A 22,364-nucleotide genomic window follows, 5' to 3' on the forward strand; every position below is an offset into this window, starting at 1 on the left:
TCAGGCAGCACCCTGGGGCCCTTATTGGGCCAGTGCGCCCAAGCGGCTTCTGTAGAACATGCTGTGCCAACCACGCAGCCAAGGCCCAGCCCCTCTGGAGGGCAGCCTGCTCTATTTTCAAGGATGTCACTTCAGGGTCTTGCCCAAGGTCCTCCCGAGGTGCTGGGAAAGAAGTGCCTTGCAGACTCTCAGGAAGGCTTGGGAGGGCAGGTGTGGGGAAAGTGGGGCACCACGGTGCCTCCCCTGGTTTCTCTCAGCCTCTCTCCTGGCAGGAGGCCTGGGTGCCTCCCGCTTGGGTCCTTGATCAGGCTTCCAGGAGGGTGTTTCTTCCATGCCTGCTGGGGTTCAGCTCTCCCTGTCCCAGGAAGCCCCTGATAGGTAGACCCCAGAGCTGAGTACTCCCTGGCTCTGCTCCTAGCTGGCTGGCTAAAGAGTCCCTGCCTCCTGGCTGAGACACTCCATAGAGGGCTGCTCAGAGTGGAACACTCCCCACCTCACCCTCTGGGGCAACAGGAGCTGAGAAAGGAGGAGGAAGTGGCAATCTGGCCATGCCCTTCCAAAGGGTCACCCTGAGCCAGTGTTGTCCTCTCTGGCGTGGGTGCTCCCCAGGGGCTGAGACAGTGCCTGGCAGACAGCGAGAGACTGTTGACTGCATCACGACCAGGCAGGGCTGAGCAAGGGTACTGATGGGAAGCGCTGTGAGCTCGAAACAGCGGGATGCTGGAGCAGACTGCTGGCCTCTGGTCTCTGGGACACCCGCCCCTCCTGGCTCCCAGCTGTGACAGCCACCCCCTGGGCTCCTTGGCTGGATGCTGACGGGCAGCCTGCCTAAGACTGGTGGCCGTGGGGGTGGGAGGCAGCTGCCACCCCAACCCCCAGCTGTGGGAGGGCCATCTGTCCACTCTCCTCTGAATTATCGGGGCCCTGTCTGCAGCCCTGTGCTGAGCCAAGATAGCAGCTCCCTTTGGGGGTGGTTGTGGCTGCCCTGGCGGGCTGTGAGGACAGAACTGATGGGCTACTAGCCAAATTCAAATGGCTGCCCAAAAGCAGAAGGAGGGTGATGACCCATGGGAGCCTGCAGGATTTTTCAGCATGCCCTTCTCTGCTGCAGAACTTGGTCAGCATCGACTCAGGGAGGGCCTTACTCCTGGAGGCTTTCAGATTCCAGCCCAGCCATGCTTCGGACTGCTGCCAAGGCGGCCTGAGAACCCTGCCCAGCCAGATTCTGACTCGGCCCTTTGAGAAGTTCAGGGCTCCACAGTCCAACCCTCTCTGCTCTCCTGCCTGCTCCTGGTTCTGCTCCATTTTCCAGTGAGGCATGGCAAATCCCGGCCCAGCGGCGGCCAGAGGGGCAGCACCAGGCTCCGGGAATCCAGGATTCTGAGGTTAGGATGAGGCGAGGCCTGGGCTCCACATTTTGCCTTTGTTCAGCTGGGCTATTTTTAAAAGTCTGTGGTTCGAGCAGGAAGCCATCATTAAGGTTTTCCTAGGCAAGGTTGCATTTGCAGGGAAAAATGACAGCCCTTCTCGTGGGAAGATCAGAGGAGCCCTGCCCTGCTTCATGGCAGAGAACAAGGTCTAGACCATCATGTGGGCTCAGCCTCCTGGGCCACTAGGGCCCAGCCCCAGCCTTCGCAGCCTCCCGGGGTGCGTGGAAGACAGAATCCGGTGGGCCATGTAAGCTCAGGCTTTCTCCTGACCTCTTGGGGGTGGGAGCAGAACCAGGGATATCAGTTCTGGCCGGTAAAGTTGAGCTGCTCCTGCAAAAGGTTCTTGGGGGCCCTGGGGCTGCAGCAACCACAGATGTCCAGGAGTTCATGTGCTGCTGGTGAGAGCTCCTGGATGGGAGGCTCATCCTGCCCCGGTCACTGCACAGGTTGCAGGGATGAGAACACAGAGCCCTCCTCCCTGGCAGGGCTAGGCAGGCAGACCAGGTCTTCCCAGCTCCTGGGTTTCCACCCAGTTGGCTCAGATGGCAGAGGCATGGACTTTCCATGTGGACACAGGCCTTGTGGGTCTCAGGCCTTCCAACTCACAGGTATCCCAAGGAAGAGAGACTTGCCTGGGCCACAAACCCCATCTGGGGGCGCCAGATAAGAGAAGGCCCAGACGGACGGACATGGCCTCAGAGGGCAGCTGCGTGATTCAGGGTGGTCAGGGTCTTGGGAAGAGATGTCCCGTTGGAAATGGGGTTGAGGGAAGGGAGGCTGTGAGCTCCAGTGGGATCCTCAGGGCTTCTGGGAAGCACTGGGGCCGTAAGCACTGACCACGCCACCAGGAGACGGTGGCAGCCTGCCCTGGGGAGGGCTGGCCAGGCGGTCAGCCGGGTGGGTGAGGGGGACAGGCCTGCTTTGGTTTTGGAGGCAGGGGCTGGATGCCCTGTAGTTTCCAAACCACAGAAGCCTCCTCTTCCCCAACACTTTCCCCTCTGTCAGCAGTCTCCCCACTCCCTTCCTGCCCCCACGACTTACCCAACCCCACTGAGAGGCCTTTTGGTTCCAAGGGCCTGGCTGGCTGAGGGAACGGGGAGTGGCGGCCATGGGGAAGCTCCGCTTTTCTCTTGTCTAGCTCCTCCACAACCTGCAGCCCGCCTCCCCCACCAGCTCTGCTGTTTGCAGCAAGCGTCACCAAGCCAACTCTCTGCAAGTTTTTCTTGGCTGCCTGGTTTAACTTAGCCCATCAGGCTGAGGCTGGGAAATTATGTTGTTTAGGTCTCTCATTTAAGAGAGAGAAAGAGAGAGAGCAAGAGCTGGGGGCTTATATTTGCTTAGGTATGGGTGACCAAGAATTAGACATTTCATTGCATATTTGTGTCTCCACATATCACTGTATGTCTGTGACTGGCATATATATGGTGCAAGGCGTTGTGTGTATGAAACTGTATGTGCCCTTGTGAGTGTTGCTGCGGAGGAATGGGTGGCGTATGTGTGTATGTTGCGTATGTGTGTGTGTGAGATGATTTTGTGACTGTGTATGATGCATTTGTGATGGTATAAACAGAAGACACATGGCATGGTGTATGCGTGGCTGCATAACTGGAATTGTGTATGTGTATTGTGAGTGGCTGTGTGCCTGGGACTGTGGATATGTGGGCGTCAGGGAAGCTGGATGTGACAGGGCACACCGTCCTATCTGTGGCCATGAGGGCTGCACGTCTGTGGGGTTGTGGAGATGGTCGTGTTTGGGGCTCAGTGTGCAAGGGTGTTTGGAGCCAAACCTTCATCCCTGCCGCGCATTTCCAGACCTACATCCCACTCTCCTTTGCCGCCTAGGCTTGAGCTGCGTCCCAGCTTTAGGGTGGCCATTGCTCTGTGTCTGACCTGTTCTATTTCTACAACTTGGCCCCCAGCCCTGTGTCAGCCCACAGGGTCCAGCCCAGGCCCTGCCCTCAGGACAAGCTGCACTCCTCATGGCCAGCTCTCTGTGCCTGATGCTGAGCCAGCCATAGGCTGTAGCCACCTGTATCCAGGCTTCCTGCTGCCTTGGACCTGGGGCAGACACCAAAACATGCTCTTACGGTCATTTAGAACCAAGCTGTGAGGGGGGGGGCACTGGGTGTCCCCGCTTCTAGAAAGGCCAGTGTTTATGATACACCCCTCTCTGTGCCGTCACTGTGAGAAGCACACACACCCTGCTCCATGCAGGGCTGGCCAAGCCCTGGCCCAGGGGGTCTGCAGATGTTTAGGGGTTTGTTCAGCAGCCCAGCCCTGGGGCTTTGTTCCACTCCCTTACCTCCCAAGTTCCTGGATGCTAGAAAGATCCTAGGCGAGAAAGCTCTAAACCCACAAACATCTGATCAGCCCATGTGCCGGGCCTGGGGGGCTCCCTGGACTCCCCTGGATCAGGCCCCTCCTGAAGCCCCAGCAGTTACTGCTCCTGGCTGGACCTGACCCTCAGCAGAGCCTGTTGGGCTGCACCCTGGTGCCAGGCTGGGTCTGGCTTTGCTCCCTTTCTTGTTTCTGTGGAGCTGGCAGGAGGAGCGTGAATGTGAGCCAGTCCTTCTTTCTGCTTTGTTCCCAAGAAACTGATAGAACAACTTTGGCCGAGGGAGCCTTTTCTCAGAGGACAGGGGCCATGAAGGATGGGGGAGTGGGATGGCCCAAGCAGAGGCTAGACACGCTTAGCTCCTTTAATCCACAGCTTCCAGGGCCAATGTGGCCTTTCTTAAAGACCCGAGACCCCCTTGTCCCCTCCTCGAGCCCCTGCACCTTTTCAGGGAACCCACAACTGTGTTCCATGACCCTCATACCCAGGAGGCTGACAAAGCCAGAGCCACCCCCGATTCCCAAGCAGGCCCACCCCACACCAGCTGCAGTAGGTGAGAAAAAAGCCTGGCCCGTGAATCTGGGTGAACGAGGAGGCCACAGGGCAGAGAGCAGAGCCCGGAAAGAAAGAGCAGTGTTAGCGAGAGACAGGCGGTCGCTGCGAGGGAGGAGAAGCCAGCTCCCGCAGTCACCTCGGCTGTGCTGCCTGTTGACCATCCCGCCCAGGGTCCACCGGCGATCCAGGCGCCGCAGATGGGCCTTGCGTCTCTTGGACACTGGTGTGGGAGATGGCGATGGAGCATGCGGCCAACAGCAACCGGTGGAGAGAATGGAGATGAGGATGAGATGGGATGCGGGTGGGAGGAAGGGGCACAGGGAGGGGAGGCCCACACTTCCAGGTCACCATCACCTGGACTGAACCAAAGGGCACGCCCCTGTTGGATGGGGCATATGTGACAGGTCATCGTTGGCACACAGGGAAAAATTCAACCAAACTCCACAGTGTGTGCCCCTGAGCCTAGGAGTGGGCTAAAGCCTTTAGAATCCCAGCACCTTAGAGAAAAGAGGGTCCCTAGCTCCAGCCCAGTGCAAGACAGCCCCTCAGCTACAGCCTCCAGGGATGGTGAGATCAGTGTCCCTCACTGCTGGGCGGTGCTGATTCCCAGGAGGGTGTGGGGTCCTGCAACATCTGAGCTTATGTCCACTCGCTCACTGAGTACTGACTGTGAACGTGCTACCTTGGACAGGCACCACGCTTGGAAGAATCAGTGTGCCCAAGAGAGACTTGGTTCCCTTCCTTGCGGGGCTGAGAGCTCTTGCCATTCTGGGAACCTTTCCCTGTGTCTCTGCATTCCCAGGGCCTAGCACAGGGCCGGGCACACAGCTGGGTCCCAGGAAGCACCTGCTGAACGGAATGACACAAGGGTGGGTGCCAGAGGCCCTGGCTCTGCTCCTCCTCTCAGGCCACCCATCAGGACATCTGATGACAGGGGCCCCCTCCCCAGCTTCTCACTGCTCCTGACCCCGTGCCTTGAGCAGCATCCTGCACTGCTCCTCTGGTGGCTGCTGCTTGGCTCTGAGCCCCCTGCACCCTCTGCTCAGACCCCAGCTCCAGATGCCTCTGTCTTCCTGTGAGACTCCCAGATGGAATGGATACTGGACCAGGGCTCCAGGGTGCCAGCTGGCCTCACCTCCTGCCACCACAGAAAGAAGGTGCCAGGCTGCCCGGGTCTGGGGGTGGGAGGGGGGTCAGTGGCTGGAGTGAAAATAAAACCATTCCAGACCACTGAGGTCCTGGGAAAGCATTTGCTTTCCTGGAAGGAGAGGGACCTGTCTGACCTGCTTCTTATAAGGAGGAGGGGTGGACAGAAGGCTAGGAGGTGTGGACTCCAGTCCAGGCCCCACTGCCAGCAACCTGTGTCACTCTAGGAGGCCGGCCATCCATCTCTAAGCTTCTCTTTCCTCATCTGTCTTAGAGTGACACCACCTGCCCTGGCATGAGCCTAGACAAGGGGCTGAATGGGCTCTGGGAAACATGAATCAGGTCCTGTGCAAGGCCTCCTGGCGGGGCGGGGAGAGGTGGGGGAGGTGTGTAGGGCTTCTCTGCAGAGATGAAGGGGTTCAGCTCACAGCCAGACCAGAGGCAGCTTTCACAGTAAGGTGTTGATGTCGGCATTTACTCTGTGTGTGAGGCCCAGTTTAAACCATGTACAAAGATCATCTCACTTGGGCCTCACAAAAGCCCTATGTGGTTGGCATCTTACAAATGGGGAGACAGAGGCACAGGGCTTTAAGGAACACTCTGTGTCAGGCAGCATGTGAATCCAGGCAGTCTGGCTCCAAAGCCTAGACTCTTAGCATAGACTCTGCACCCCGAGCTATTGCTCTTCCCCTAACTCTGCTGCCCCTTGGGCTGCCAAGCCCTGGGAAGAAGGGGATGTGGGGAGGGGACAGGGTCTGGGTGCTGGGGGAATCTGCTTACTAGCGGGGTACACGCCTTTGGTACAGCAGCACAGAAGACCGTGGTCTGTTCCGCATGTCCCAATATGCGCCCACTCTGGAGGAAGCAGGTCCATGCTGGTAGATGTGGGACACAGGAGCAAAGGCAGAGACTTGGGTTCTGGTCTTGGCTCTATCACAAATGAACCCGAGGGCTTGACAGAGGTAACACACCTCTCCTGGTTCACTGAAGCACCCTGCGAATGTCAGGCTTGGACCCGCACCTCTGTCAGTGGACAAGAAAGTCTCAACTCCCACTCTTACTACCATACTGAACTCCCACAGCACACCTGGGTTCAAGAGCAGCATGAACATACACCAGAGTGTCTCATGATAAGGACACACCAGAACAGCCAATCATCTTTTCTTCCCAAAGTAATGAAGATAAGCTATTAGGAAAGCTTTGATAGGATGCAGGCTTCCAATTTCTGTCTACAGGGCTCAGGGCACCTATGATGGGATGGCCATAGTGCTGGGGTAGAGATGGCTGGAGAGGGAACTAGTGTCGGCCAATCTCTTGGCCATGTGGCTGCAGGTGCAGAGAGACTAGCGGACACACCACAGCAGCTGGGGCCTTAGGCCCAGGGGACCCATCCCTGAGCCCTTCTGTAGATCTGGGTGGGAAATGCCCAAGATGTGATGGTGGAATCCACGGCTATCCAGAAGTTGCCAGGAGTACTGGCACACAGGCCCTGTCAGAGGTGTGCAGAGGAACCTATTTTAGGAGAATCACCCTGGGCACACACACACACACACACACACATACACACACACACACACACACACACACCACCTCTGAACGCAGAACCTGCACTGGCTGCCTGATTCTTCCTCCATCAAGGTCAAAATCCTGCCCAACCCACTACTACTTGTTCTGCACGCAAAGCACCTGCCTTCTGTTCCAACCAGGCTGGCATCTGTGCTCCACACCTCTCGGGAGCTTTCCTGCCCTGGCCTTCTCCCCACTCAGTGCCTAGGTCCTCCATAATCGACCCAACAGCTCCGCTCTGACCTTCCTGGTGCAGCCTTTTCAACTGGGGCTCTGATTCATACACGCACTGCCCTAGAGCTGCCTGTACTGCTTACAAGCAAAATGCTTCACAGAGAGGTGTGTGGCACAGCAGTGAGGACCACGGGACAAAGGAGGTGGACTAGGGTCCAAACCTGATAAACATCTTCAAGCCTCAGTTGCCACAGCTGGAAGGATGGGGATGGCCATAGCCACAGGGTCTTCCCAGGGTGGGGGCAAGGGCATTTCAGGACCTGGTCTAGCATCTGGTACTTTGTGAGCTCCTGCTGTTTTTGAGAGGCGCTGGCATGCCCTATAGAATGTGGAACTAGGGGCTGGGCACTGTGGCTCATGCCTGTAATCCCAGCACTTTGGGAGGCTGAGGTGGGCGGATTGCTTGGGGCCAGGAGTTCAAGACCAGCCTGACCAACATGGCGAGACCCCGTCTCTACTAAAAACAAAAATAAGCCAGGCGTGGTGGTAGGTGCCTGTAATCCCAGCTACTCGGGAGGCTGAGACATGAGAATTGCTTGAGCCCAGGTGGCAGAGGTCGCAGTGAGCTGACATTGTGCCACTGCACTTCAGCCTAGGAGACAGAGCAAGACTCTGTCTCAACAACAACAACAAAAAGAATGTGGAACTAGGTAGGAGGCAAGGCTGGGGACTGCAGGCATATGAGACCAGACCTAGCTCAGGGGCCAAGACTGTCCCCTGCTGCAGAGGTGCAATGGAACCAGAGGGGAGACAGGTGCAGGCTCAGCCCCAGGGCTCAGGGAGCAGCCCAGCCTGAACATGCGGGCCCTTCCCAATGGGGCCTTGTCCCCGGAAACCTGTCACACAGTGGAAGCACATGGCAGGGGCCGAGGCTCTGGACAAGGGGCTGAAATAAAGCCTCGACATAGGAGGAAGGGTGAGGCCCCAACCGCCCGCCGAGTAACTGACATTTAGGGGAAGGATGAATAAGGAACTGGCGCTTGGTGGCTGCTTACTTTGGCCTGGCAGCAGAAAGCAGGCCTGGAGGTGGCCTGAGCACCGGGTGGCGGCCTCGATCCCTCTGGCTTTCAGACACATCCATCTGGACCATCCCCACCAACCGTTAGGGAAAGAATTCCCGCAGCCAGGCCGTGGGAGGCTTGGAAGCCATTAGGAGCAGGCAGCCAAGAACTGGGGGTGGCGCAAATGGACTGAGCTCAGGCAGCCTGCTCTAGGGAGTACAGAAGCCACAGATAGGCCCAGGCCAGTGCTGGCTTAGAGGGCAGGGGCAGACTCTTTGAAATGCAAGGAGAAAGACCCTGAAAAACCTCACTGAGTAGTTTTTAAGTGTTTGGAATTAAAAAAAAAAAAAAAAAGGAAAGGCTGGGTGCGGTGGCCCACACCTGTAATTCCAGCACTTTGGGAGGCCAAGGCATGTGGATCGCTTGAGCCCAGGAGTTTGAGACCAGCCTGGCCAACATGGTGAAAGCCTGTCTCTAGAAAAAAATACAAAAATAAAAAAAAATAAGAGAAAGGGGGGTGGGTGGGAAAACAAACCTCATGAAGCCAAAGCTAATCAGAGAGGCTGACTGTGTAGGGGTCTGAGCCATCCCTCAGTTCCTGAGCCCCTGAGACAGAGCAGCAGGGGTCGGACTGGGGTGGGAGGTGAGCTTTTGGGCCAGCCTTACTGAGATGGGATCCCAAGGGTGAAGGCTAGGATATGGCTCAGCTCACTTTAGGGGTTCTGTTGGTTCTAGGGGAAGAGTGAGAGAGCTGCCTCCAGAGGCCGCATTGCTCCCTGCCCCTTGGACCTGCAAGCCCTCACCTTCTCCAGTCTTAGAGGTGTTGATGTCGGAGTCATCCCGAGTACCATTCTGGGCCTCCAGGTAGGTGGCAGGGACCCAGCCCTGCTCCTCAGAAGTGCTCACGAACCACCAGCCTGCAGGGAGGACGAGAGAGAACAGGACTGTGAGAGACTGCAGGGTGGCAGGGGCGGCTCGGGGGCTAGGACGAGGAGGGAAGGAGAGGCACAAGAAGCGGAGCACGGAGCCAGACAGCCTGGGTACCCAGCAAATGCCTGGCCCAGCTCCAGCCTTGAGGAGCCTGCGTCTGTTCTAAGGCAGAAACGACCAGCACACTCCCTGAGAAGTGGGACCAATAAACTGTGAGCCACGCTAACAAATGTCTGATGGAAAATGAAATAGATATAGTGATATGTCCAGTGTGTGAAAATTAATCTTGCAGGAAAGGCCAGGGGAGCTCTGGCCATACAGAGAGACCATTTATGGTCTTTCAAACCCATTAGGATGACTGGTTTGCCTGGAGCTTGGCTGCCTTCTCAGCTTTCAAACTAAGTGCCTCACAGACAGTCTCTAACAGTCAATGGTTGCCTTTTCCCCATCACGGGTCAGTGGTACCTTCGCACTGGTGCCACTCACAGCTGTCCTTTAAGTGTGTTCACGTTGCACTCGCAGTAAGTGGGCACTGCATCCTCACATGATGCTTGATGATCTTGGCCAAGTGATAAAGCCTCATTCATCTTATTTGTTCATTCATACAAAGTCCTCTGAGCACCCGGGTCTTGGGACTCCACTAACTGCCTTTGGTTCCTTCCAAGAAGGTCCTCTTCACACGGTCCTGTCTTCCTCCTCATCCCTTCTTCCCTGACACTTCTTTGCCCCCAACAGTAATTTGGTACTGATTCTCTTTTCTGCTCATGGCCCAGTTCTCCATTTCCTGTCTGGAGAACTCAAGGCTTCTCCCTGGGCAGCACTTGAGGCCCTGTCACCACCCACTGCAGCAAGTGGCCGCCCAAGGATCTAGAAGGTATGTTGGTGGGAGGAGGCCCTCAGGTACCCCCAGGTGGGCTCAGCACTGGGAGGCGGAGAAGGCTCCGTGATGGCTGCTGTGAAAACAATGGAGAGGAGGGGAAAACCACCAGGTACCACTGCACAGTCGTGGGAAGACCTCAAGGACTTAGAACCCCAGCTTATCTCCTAGGTCTTCAACTAGGTCCCCACCGCCCCATATGACAGGTCTGGGATTGCAAACAGCCAGCAGTCTAGTCCTGAATGCCCTGTCTCCTACCCTTTCTGGGGAGTTCCACAACCTTCTGCTTGCAGCTCTGCAAAGCCCATGAAATGCCCTGGACCAGGAGTCTGGACTGTTGAGGTCCAGGCCTGTGTGGCTCAGGGGCCTCAGTTGGGTCACTGCCCTTTTCTGGTCTCGGTGTCCTCCTATCTGGAGAGGGGTTACCTCTGAGCTACTGGCTCAAGCACCATGATCCAGGGCCCTGCGGGCTGCCTGGACAGCCCACAGACTCTGTCCCTCTCTGCCTGGGGTGAGAGAAGAGAGGTAACAGGATCACTTCCAGAGAACCCCCGGTCAGGCCCTCTTGCGCCCTGTGCCCATCTCCCTCCCCTAGGCTCTGCCAACCTTGGAGACCACAACCTTCTCTTATGACACAACCCATACACACCTGAAAAAAGGAAGCCTGGGCCAGTGAGTCACAAGCCATCAGAGTCAGGAAGAACTGGGGATATGCCCCCACTGCAGGTGAAGCAATGCCACCGGTCCAATTCCTCTACCTCCTGCTCTTGCTCCAAACCCTGTGTCTCCCAGATTGCCCACTTCTCAGACTGTCCGTGCCTGGGCCACTTACTGCCATGTTTATTTCATAAACATGTACATAGGTGAATGAGACACTGTGGCACTGAGGGGCTGCAGAGCCTTGACTGGAGCCTAAGCAGGCTGGCCTCTAACCCCTACACTCTGCTGCCTGAACGGGACCAGGATAGGAAGGCAATCTCCAGGGTGAGAAGCCCACACCAATTCTCAGGTAAACTCTCTACCCCTGAGACCTCCTACACTGGGGACATTGGTCGGAGGCTGGAAGAGGGCAGGCGGGCATCATCAGCAGGCTGGATAGTTCTCTGGCTCACAGAAAAAGGTAGGTACCTCTTAGGAGTGAACAGCTGAAGTCACTGAGCAGCTCGTGGTGACAGGCAGGTGCTGGAACCCACTGGTTGGGGACAGGGCAACAGCCACTGGCAGGTCAGAGACTTCTGGACACACCACTAAAATTTATCGTCATTTCCCTGGCCTCTGGGGCTGGAGGTGGTTATTAGAGCACCAGATATCTGTACTCACTCAACTTCTGGGTGATGAGACTGCTTCCAGGTGGCTTGTAATTATGGGAACTCAGGAAGGGTCCAGACCATGCTTGGGGCATGCAGTACCCTTGAGAGCTAGCTACAGTGGGCAATGGATGCCCACACTGGGGCCAAGGTCAGGCTGGAGGAGGTGGACTTTGGCACCTAGGGAGCCCCCACCTGACCTCTACTTGCTCCTTGGCTGTTCTGACATTTGGATAAACAAGAGGTGCCATTCCTTCCACATTCGGCTACTGGGAGGAAAGCCAGTAGGACCCATTCGTTGACATGGTGGAAGGGGTTTCACTGTCTACTTTCCTTGACCCAGGAAAAGCCCAACCTTCACTAGCTAGTCAAGGAGTCCCAGGGCTCTGTCTCCATGAGAATGCCCAACAAGCTTTCCCTGTCTACACTTTACAGAGACATCCAGCAGAGGCAAAGGGCCTAGGCCTGTCCCCCTGGGGAGAGGAGGGGAGGAGCAGCAATGGATGCAGGGAGCATTTCAGCTGCCTCATTGCCCTGGGCCTGGAATGGATACCTGCCTTCATTCCCTCTGCGCGATTCAGGTTGGGAAAATATTACAGAGGCTTGCATGTCAAGTCCCCTGCCTTTTGCCTGAAGGTGGCTGGGGGTCACCCCCGTCTTGCCCACAGCCACTTGCACATTCTGAACCCAGCATGGGGCACTGAGAAGGCTGCCTGGAGCAGCACCACCATCCTCCCTGATGCCCAGGCCACCATGGTTTGGTTGCTCAGAAGCTGTGGCTGATGGAGGCCCCAAAGCAGCCAGAGGGCATGGACTTTGCAAGGGGCTCTGCCTGGGATGTTTTTCCCCCTTCTTGAGCCTCTGGGGGAGTACTCTCAGGAACCCCAGCAGCCTCTGCCAGGAAGCACCAGTCCCAGCTGTTCTCCCACAGATGCTGGCTGGAGGTCACAGAGCAGGGCTTTCCCGTCTCCCTGGGCTGCATGTCATGTGACCCTGCCTCCTTTACCACAGATGTGGGCACATCTGGCCACTCATCTCCTGATTAGTCTGTCATCTCTCTGGACACTGTTGATGGTTCCAAGCAAAGCCGCTCAGGGGCTTTTTTAGGAGCAAACGTGGGTGCTTTGATGATCTAAAACCTGAGTCCCACAAAACTCCGGAATTGCAGGGGGCATAGGGGGTGAGAAGGCCTGAGAATTAAGTCAATAAAGCAGCAGCAGAGTCAAGAGATAGAGAGCCAGAAGCGCTGGCTTGTGCCTGTAATGTCAGCTGCTTGGGAGGCTAAGGTGGGTCACTTGAGGCCAGTTCAGCCTGGACAACATAGCAAGACCCCTACCCCCTTCTCTTTAAAAAAAAAAAAAAAAAAAAAAAAGGAAAAAGATAAAAAAGAGATGGAAAGTGACTCAGTCCTGATTTCCATCATTCGAGCTCCTGGTTCCAGATGTGCTAAAGCTAAGCCATCCCATTAGACTTCCTAGCTGCAATGAGTTAACGAACTTCCTGCACTGTTTACCTTACAGTAATCCCCCTTATCCATATGGGATACATTCCGAGACCCCCAGTGGATGCCTGAAACTGCAGATAGTACCAAGCCCTTATATATACTACATTTTTTTTCCTATACATACATGTCTATGAAGAAGTTTAACTTATAAATTTAAGGCCAGGAGTTCAAGACCAGCCTAGGCAGCAAAGTGAGACCCTATCTCTACAAAAAATTTTAAAATTAGCCGGGTGTAGTAGCACACACCTGTAGTCCTACCTACTTGGGAGGCTGAGGTGGGAGGATCACTCGAGCCCAGGAGCTTAAGGCTGCAGTGAGCTATGATCATGCCACTGCACTGGAGCCTCGGTGACAGGGCAAGACTGCCTCTAAATAAATAAATAATTTATAAATTTAATAATAAATAGAAATTTACAAGTTAAGCACAGGAGATTAACAATAATTAATAAAATAGAACAATTATAACAATATGCTGTAATAAAAGTTATATGATGTGGTTTTTTTCTCTCAAAATACTGTAATATTTTCGGACCATGGTTAACCTCAGGTAGCTGAAACCATAGAAAGCAAAACTGCAGATGGTTGGGGGGACTACTGTATCTGGAGCTGGGTTTCAATCATTTGAACAGAGACAGTCCTCGCTGATGCCACCCCTAACAATCACTAAGCATCATGATTGAAAGTCCCCCATCGCGAGCCAAATCTGAGGAACAAAAGTCAACCAGGCACCTGCTGCCACAGACCTCAGGAGGGAAGGACGGAGCCCACCAAGCCATTCTGGGCATGTGGTCACTCCCCAAATTTCTGCTCACCAGGATGTAACCCCCAAGAATCCCAAAGAGCTGTCACCACAATTCCCAACTTGGAGTCACTTACAGGAGGCTCTTGAAAGCTGAGGCTCTCACATGCCTTCGCAGGTGCAGGTTCTAATGTCAGCAGCGGTCAGGTGGGGGTGGCTCATGCCTGTAATCCCAGCACTTTGGGAGGCCAAGGTGGGAGGACTGCTTGAGCCCAGGAGTTCCAGACCAGCCTGGGAAGCATAGCAAGATCCCATCTCTTAAAAAAATATGTTGATAGCGCATGGTTCTGGTTCCCATGTCTCATCCTGACACTTCCTGCACTAACCACCCTAGGTGGTGGTATGTGTCTGTGGTCCTTGCTACTTATGAGGTGAGAGGTGAGAGGATGGCTTGGGCACAGGAGGTTGAGGCTGCAGTGAGCTGTGATCACACCACTGCACTCCAGCCTAGGTGACAGAGCGAGACCCCACCTAAAAAAAAAAACAACCACATACTCTTGTCCACACCCCCCAGCACACTTCCTCTCCACCACTGCATTCTCAGATCCTGTGGGAAAGAAAACGGTGCCTCTGCATGCATCGGAGGGGAGCCTGGAAGCCCCACGGGGCTCACTAGCTGATGCCTGAGCCCTTCTGGGGAGCTGGGCCACATCCAGGGGTTCAGGTTTTGCTTGCTCCTCAGTGGCGCACCAGTGACTTTGGTCAGGAGGCCTGGTTGCCACAATTGACGTCTGAGCTGCTGGCATCTGGCAGAGGCCTGTCAGCAGCCATGGGTGGGGTCAGCGCAGGGAGTCTTTCCAAGAGGCCCAACAGTGTGACTCACGCCAGGGTTCCTGGAGGTCTGCATAGAGTCGGGGCGGGTGCCTCTGCTCATGTTAACCTGTGCCCACCTAGGTGGTATTTGAGCCTGTCTATCTTTGCTCAGTGGAGTGCCCATAGCCAACTTGGTGGCAGGCTCTTCTCTGCAGCTGTCATCTCCCCTGGCATCAACAAAGCCTGGGCCACCGTGCGGTGGCTCACACCTGTAATCCCAACACTTTGGGAGGCCAAGGTGGCCAGATCACAAGGTAAAGAGATCAAGACCAGCCCGGCCAACATGGTGAAACTCCGTCTCTACTAAAAATACAAAAATTAGCTGGGCATGGTGGTGTGCGCCTGTAGTCCCAGTAACTTGAGAGGCTGAGGCAGGAGAATCGCTTGAACCTGGAGGTAGAGGTTGCAGTAAGCTGAGATCATGCCACTACACTCCAGCCTGGCGACAGAGCGAGACTCTGTCTCAGAAACAAAAAGAACAAACCTCCCTCCAGCCAAAAAACAAAAACAAAAACAAAAACAGAGCCTGACACAGGAAGGACCTGAGACCTGAAACCACACAGCCGCACTCTGCACATGCTAGAGCTGGCATGGCAAGCCCAGGCTGGTGAGGATAAAAGTCTCAGCCCCGGCCAGGTGCAGTGGCTCAAGCCTGTAATCCCAGCACTTTGGGATCCAGGCAGACAGATTGCTTGAGGCCAGGAATTTGAGACCAGCCTGGCCAACATAGTGAAACCCTGTCTCTACTAAAAATACAAAAATTAGCCAGGTGTAGTGGCGCATGCCTGTAATCCCAGCTACTGGGGAGGCTGAGGCATGAGAATCACTTGAGCCCGGGAGCCAGAGGTTGCAGTGAGCCAAGACCATGCCATTGCATTCCAACCTGGGTGACAGAGTGAGACTCTGTCTGAAAAACAAAAATAAAAACAAAAACAAAAAAAAATGCTGGGTGTGGTGGCTCACGCCTGTAATCCCTGTAGCACTTCAGAAGGCCGAGGCAAGCAGATCACTTGAGGTCAGGAGTTCAAGACCAGCCTGGCCAACATGGTAAAACCGTGTCTCTACTAAAAATACAAAAAAATTAGCCAGGTGTGGTGGCAGATGCCTGTAATCCCAGCTACTTGGGAGGCTGAGGCATGAGAATCGCTTGAACCCGGGAGGTGGAGATTTCAGTGAGCCGAGATCGTGCCACAGCACTCCAGTCTGGGCAATGGAGCAAGATTCTGTCTCAAAAAAAAAAAAAAAAAAAAGACTCAGCTCCAAGTCTCGATGGCACAGCGGGAGAATAGGATTCTAATAGGATCCTAAGTTGCTATTAAATATCTTAGGGTGAGGAGCTCCTGGTCAGCAGTTAATGTGGTCCAGCCACCGTAGAAGCTTCTGGTGCAGCAGAGATGTTGAGATGGGAAGAACTCAGTGACAACCCTGGGCACATCCCTGGGCCAGCGGGCCCCTATGCCATACATTCGGCTCCACAGCAAATTTTGCCCAGCTCTCCTTATGTGCTGAGGCCTGTGTGGCAGAGGTAAGAGTAGGGGCCAGGCCTGCTCCGCCCCCGGGAGCTTCCAGCTGCCTGTGAGTGCAGACCCATCCTCCATCCCAGATCCCTGGCTCCTGGGGAAGGAAAGGAGCAGGACTTACATGGAAAGCTTCCCCAAGAATGAAGAAGAGGAGAGGATGCCTCCAGTGGAGAAGAGACCCAGATATTGGGATCAGGAGGCCTTTGGAGCCAAGGAGAAAGGCCCTGTGTGCTTGGACATGATATGCACATAGCACCAAGGCCGTGTGTGCACATGTGTGTATCACACATATTGACAGCTGAATACTGGGCAGGGCAGTCTGTGTTAGGCACTTGCTCTACATATATGACTTTGTTCACACTTTGAGGATCTTGAGAAATAAATCTTCTTGTCATCATCCATCCCACTTTGCAGATGAGGACTCTAGGCTTCACAACCAGGGAGTCCAGCTGCAGAACCCAGGCTCTTAGCCACTGTCAGCGGATAAGGTACAGGTCTGTTGCATGCACAAGGATAAGGTGATTCCTTCAGAATGTATGTCCCTGAATATTGGTACTTTACACAGATACTTGAGAGTGGACACATCTCTGAGCAGGTGTCTTGTATGTGCACACCATGAGGAGAGATGCCAGCCTGCATGTACCTGGGTGTCAATGTGTACAGCTGAGGGTCCTCTGGGAACAGAGGTAATTAGGGGTATTCAGTCAGAAAGACTCGAAGTCAGGTCCTGGCTTGCTGCTTCCTAGCTGTGTGACCTGAGGAAAGTTACTAAACCTTTCTGAGTCTCAGTCACCCTCTTTGTAATGACAGGAATGAATGGAGCATATTTCCTGAGGTTGTTGAGGGGAATAAAGGAGATACTGCAGGGAGGTAGCTTAGGTTGAGCTATTATCCACATGGCGGTGGTCGTTAATCACTAGAGGGTCAGCACCCATGGGTGGCCAGGTGGTATCTGTGCTGTGCACAAGCAGAGGACAGCCTGAGGGTATCAGGAGGCACTCGCTCATCTCGGGAAACTGACTTGAGTGTGTGTAGGCGTGTGCCCATGCATCTGCTCTAAGCTGGGCTTTTAGGGCTATCTTCAGGGGTTTCAGAAGGATGGAAGGAAGTGGACTGAGAAAGTGGCCCTATCTGTGCCCAGGTTCGAAGCAGCTGTTCTCTGGCTGGCTGCCACACCTGGCTTCTTCCCTGAGAAGTCAACCCTGGTTTCCAGGTACAAAGGAAGCAGGATCTGTTGGGAGGTGAGGCAGGGAGCATGGTGGCAGCAAGAGATAGTGGGGACCCTCCCAAGGGGCCTGGGCTGGCTGGGAGCCCCCTTAGTGCACCCTCCAGCCCAGCCTGGCAGCCAGGCCCTCTGATACCCGCCAGGTCATTTGATGCCTGCCAGGGCCTTGCTTAGGCAGGTCTTCTCACCTGGAGTGCCTTTATGCTGAGATGACCCCTCCCAGACAGGGGCCAGAGGAGGGGCTACCATGCTCATTCCCTTGAATGGGAAACTGCAGCCTGTTTTAGAGGAACCCTGAGAGAGGACCCCAGGTACACACGGTGTGTGGCAGAAACCTTTATTCTGGAGTCTCTAGCCCTGGTTTTCAGGGCTAAACCCCTAGACCGGAGAAGTTGTTTAGGAGAATCCCGAACTGGACAATACCCCAAAGCTGCCTCACCCTGACCTCTCCTCCCATCGGGCCATGTCTGCGCAGTGCCATCCCATCATCGGGCCATGTCTGCGCAGTGCCGTCCCATCATCGGGCCATGTCTGCGCAGTGCCATCCCATCATCGGGCCATGTCTGCGCAGTGCCATCCCATCATCGGGCCATGTCTGCGCAGTGCCATCCCATCATCGGGCCATGTCTGTGCAGTGCCATCCCATCGGGCCATGTCTGCGCAGTGCCATCCCATCATCGGGCCATGTCTGCGCAGTGCCATCCCATCATCGGGCCATGTCTGCGCAGTGCCATCCCATCATCGGGCCATGTCTGCGCAGTGCCATCCCATCATCGGGCCATGTCTGCGCAGTGCCATCCCATCATCGGGCCATGTCTGCGCAGTGCCATCCCATCATCGGGCCATGTCTGCGCAGTGCCATCCCATCGGGCCATGTCTGTGCAGTGCCATCCCATCGGGCCATGTCTGCACAGTGCCAGAAGGCCAGGGCCCAGCCCTTCCCAGGTGGCAGAGGCCCAGAAAGAGCGAACATGTAGCCCGGCATTTGCAGCCAGCCCTGCTCTGTGGGCCTTAAGTAACAACCCACTTTGCAAAGACCCAGGGGCTGAGGAGAGAAGACAGCAACATGGGGGGTTCTGGCCAGCACTTCTAGCTCAGGGCAGGGAAGGGAGGATGTCCCAGCCCCGGGAGGGAGAAGCTGGGGCCCAAGCACCAGGTCCTTCCTCTATCCAGGCTAAGCATCTTCAGTGAACCGGACCAGCAGAGTCCACCTGTTTGGCCAATTTAAAATCTCTCTCAAATTGACTGATGCTGACACCAGGGGAGGGAGGGAAAGAGTAGAGATGAAGCTGGGCACGGTGGCTCAGGCCTGTAATCCCAGCACTATGGGAGGCCGAGGCAGGCGGATCATGAGGCCAGGAATTTGAGGCTAGCCTGGCCAACATAGTGAAACCCCGTCTCTACTAAAAATACAAAAAAATTAGCTGGGCATGGTGGTGGGCGCCTGTAGTCCCAGCTACTCAGGAGGCTGAGGCAGGAGAATGGTGTGAACCTGAGAGGCGGAGCTTGCAGTGAGTCGAGATTGTGCCACTGCACTCCAGCCTGGGCAACAAAGCGAGACTCCATCTCAAGAAAAAAAAAAAAAGAGTAGGGATGGGAACTGAGGCACAGATTGACACACACAGAGAGACGGAGGGAAATGAAAGAGGGAGCCAGACAGAGCAAGAGGCCAGGAGAGGGACCAGGGCCTTAGCCTCTCCAGGAATGGGGGAGCCTGGCTGAGGGTGGCAGGAAGTGACGGGCACTCCCAGGCCACTGCTGTCCCCAGGGTGACTAGGCCACAATGGCCTCCTTAAGGAGGGAGAATAATGAGCTCGTTAGGGCCAGAGTCAGGCCAGCTGCACACAATTAGGATGTTAATTAAGTCCTCTGAGGTCACAGCTCAGCCTAGGACAAAACAGCTGGTGGGGGGAGGGGAGACCCCCCCACTCCTTCCTCTCCCTCTGAAATCCTCTTATCCTCCCCCCCGACTCCCAACCCTCCCAGCCCTGTTCAGCCCAGGATTGAGCCCAAGGATGCTTCTTAATCCCTTCTTCCTAAACAGACCTCGGTTAGGATCCTAGCTTTACCACTCACTGTTGGCGTGACCTGGGGTAGGTCACTGGCCCTCTCTGAGCCTCACTGGCACACCAGAGTAATAAATATTAAGTACCTGGGGATGCCCAGTGGCATCAGGAACATACGATGTATGCAATACCCAGAGATTTTCACCAGCGAGTATTTCCCAAGCACCTGGTATGGGCCAGGTCCTGTTCCAGGCACGAGGACACTGCAGTGAACAACACCCATCCGGGACTCATGCTCTCCTCCCCCATCACCGAGGCATGGCACACGCGGGGTTCGATTGCCGCCTGTGCCCTGGCCCTGAGGCCTGCTGGAGAAGGCTGGGCTTCAGGCTCTGGGCACAAACCCAGAGGATTTCAAGGCAGGATGAGACTCAGAGCTTGGAGTTTGGAAAAATCCAGGAGGCTTTAGATGACTTCCAGGCTTCATGTTTTCCTTCCCCGTGAGTTACTCTTGGTCCTTCACATCTGGCTTAACACCAGGTAATTCAGAGCTCAGAATGTGGGCTGCACTCATTCCATGCTCAGGCCTATGTAAGGGTTTTGGTATTTAGGTGGGGAAGGGTGCATAGTGGAGCTAGGAAAAGAGGAAGACAGGCCCTGCCTCAAACTCCTCCTCATACAGGCTTGGGGTGGGTGAACAGCAGCAGCCCACTTCCAGAACCCTCAGCCAGCACCCTGACCTGCTTCCCAAAGCACCTCTATTCATGATTTAAACCTGAGCTCAGATCTTGACCCTTTGGGAGGGTGATCTTCCTAGGCATTCCATGTTCTTTGCTTGGTGCGGGTTTGGAGAAGGGAATAGGGTATTTGCGAGCGCCAAGTGGCGATGGGTGAGGAGACACTGAGAGGAAGAAGGGGCTGAGGGCATCCTGGCCAGGCGCATGGCACCAGTGCTGCCTACTACCCATACCACACCCAGCACAAGGCTGGGCCCAAGTGAGTGCTGCTGTCCTGGACCCAGCCTGACCCCTTTCCCATGACCTCCAGGCAGATCTAAGGCTTCTGCCTTTGTGGGACCAGATAAGCTGGAAATGCAGGCTGTCTGTGAGTGCTGTGCCTTTAAGACCAGCGAAAGGCCGCCCACCCTCAGCCAGGCCTCCCCTGGTCAGAAAGCCCTGTCACTGCAGCTCTTGCCAAGACACGCGCCTCCATGGTCCAAAGCAAACAGGAGCGAGCGAGAAACTCCTCCAGTCCCTCCTGCGTGCACCCACGCAGCCCCTGCCTTCATGAGCCACTCAGCGGGTCCTACCTGTGCCCACCCTGCTTCGTTGCCCAGGGACTTCCCTCCCCTAGATGGGCTCTGAGGCCACCAGGGACACAGAACCTCCCCTGGGCGCCTGGAGCCTGGATTCCAAGACCATTAGCACAGGCTGCTACGTCACCATTTGGAAGGCTCCGTGGAGTCCGTGTCAAGACAGCCTGGGCTGCTGCCATCTCCCCACTCAGCTCCAGCCTGCCCACCTCACCGAACAGGCCCAGAAGCCAGTGCTAGGCTGGGTCCCCGCCAAGCCCACAGGGCTCTGGTGTGTCTGAGCAGACCAAGGTCATGGGTGAGGCACCCAGAAGGAGGCCTGACTAACAAGCATCACAGGCAGAGAGGGACACGTGGTTAAATGACAGGTAGCAGAGAATGGTTTCCAGCCAGGGCTCCAGAGCCAGGCTGCCTGGGATTGAGGCCCAGCTCTGCCACTTGCCAGATGCATGAATTTGGGCAATTGCCTCAATTTTCTCATCTGCAAAACCGACCCAAAGTACCCACATCTCAGTGTTGTTACGAGGATTAGAGGAGCTAATCCTTGAAAAGCCTTCAGAATAGTGCCTTCAGACGAGCACAAGTCGCAAAGCGCTGACATGAAGTGAAATTCTAAAGGAACCAAGACCTCAATGCGCCTGGGTGACTGGGGCCAGGGATGGCCAGGGAAGCAGGTAGGTCTTAGGTGTCTGGAGTCTCAGGGGGAGAGAAGACCCTCGTGGTGTCACTGTCATTTACCCTTGACCTCAGAAGGTCTCTACTGAAAATGTATGGGTCTGATTCTGTGCCTGGCACGGGTGGGGGTCGGAGACAAGTTGAGGTGGAGATTACAAGATGGCATGAGGCCTCTCCAGGAGCTGCAGAGCAGTGGAAGGATAGAAGGGCGGCTGCTCACAGGGGGACTTGGCACGAGACTGCTTGTGCTGGGTGCGGCAGGGCGACCCAGACAGCCCCGTGCAGTGGACATGGCGGTGGGTGGTACAATGCTTGCCAAGGAAACAGAGATATCCAGAGATGAGAATGACTAGGCAGGAAAGAATTCTTAGAGGAGAAGAGACTTGAATTGAACCTCAGAGTGACAGGCTGCATGGGCTCACTCTAATGGCTTCATAGGGGATTATTCCAGATGAAAATGAGGCATTCAAGGCCAGGCATGGTGGCTCACGCCTGTAATCCTGGCACTTTGGGAGGCTGAGGCAGGTGGATCATGAGGTCAAGAGATTGAGACCATCCTGACCAACATGGTGAAACCCTGTCTCTATAAAAAATACAAAAGTTAGCTGGGCATGGTGGCATGTGCCTGTAGTCCCAGCTACTTGGGAGGCCGAGGCAGGAGAATCGCTTGAACCCAGGAAGCGGAGGTTGCAGTGAGCCAAGATCGTGCCACTGCACTCCAGCCTGGCGACAGAGCGAGACTCTGTCTTAAAAAAAAAAAAAAAAAAGAAAAAGAAAAAAAAAAAGAAAATGAGGCACTCACCTCAAGCTGGTGCCCTCTCTCAGTGCCATTATTAAGCAGAGCACAGAGGTGTGAGCCTGTGCCCAGATTCCTAAACATGAGGCGCTCAGGAAAGATGGAAGATGCAACAAGGTAAACTCTAATGTCACAACTGTAAATGATGTGGATGGTGAGAGAGACCTGCTGTCAAGGGCAAGACGATGGAAGATGCTGGAAGAGTGGCAGTCAGGGAAGAAGAGTGGGGCGGGAAGGGGTGGCCTGCTAAGAATCCAGTCAGGACACTTACATTTTCAGAGGTGGAGCCCTGAGGACGTGCTCAGGGGAACAAAAAGGGCGTTTTCCCTGCTG

The 22,364-nt window shown here is 55.2% G+C and overlaps 1 protein-coding gene across 11 annotated transcripts in view; it reads right to left on the minus strand.

Moving 5' to 3' along the window:
• The window catches only part of SH3PXD2A (SH3 and PX domains 2A), a 258,377-nt gene that overhangs the window by 21,751 nt on the left and 214,262 nt on the right, over nucleotides 1-22,364 (minus strand). For 7 of the 11 annotated variants that reach the window (XM_024253349.3, XM_063727729.1, XM_054522794.2 and 4 more), the window contains 2 exons: nucleotides 9,071-9,184; nucleotides 4,457-4,540 (listed from right to left, as the gene is read on the minus strand). In XM_024253349.3, coding sequence (XP_024109117.3) covers nucleotides 4,457-4,540; nucleotides 9,071-9,184 — 198 coding nt within the window. The remainder of the gene's footprint in view (nucleotides 1-4,456; nucleotides 4,541-9,070; nucleotides 9,185-22,364) is intronic. The other 4 variants (XM_054522795.2, XM_063727731.1, XM_024253351.3 and 1 more) reach the window with 1 other exon arrangement.

The sequence above is a fragment of the Pongo abelii genome, chromosome 8 (assembly GCF_028885655.2).
Source record: "Pongo abelii isolate AG06213 chromosome 8, NHGRI_mPonAbe1-v2.0_pri, whole genome shotgun sequence".
NCBI lineage: Eukaryota > Metazoa > Chordata > Mammalia > Primates > Hominidae > Pongo > Pongo abelii.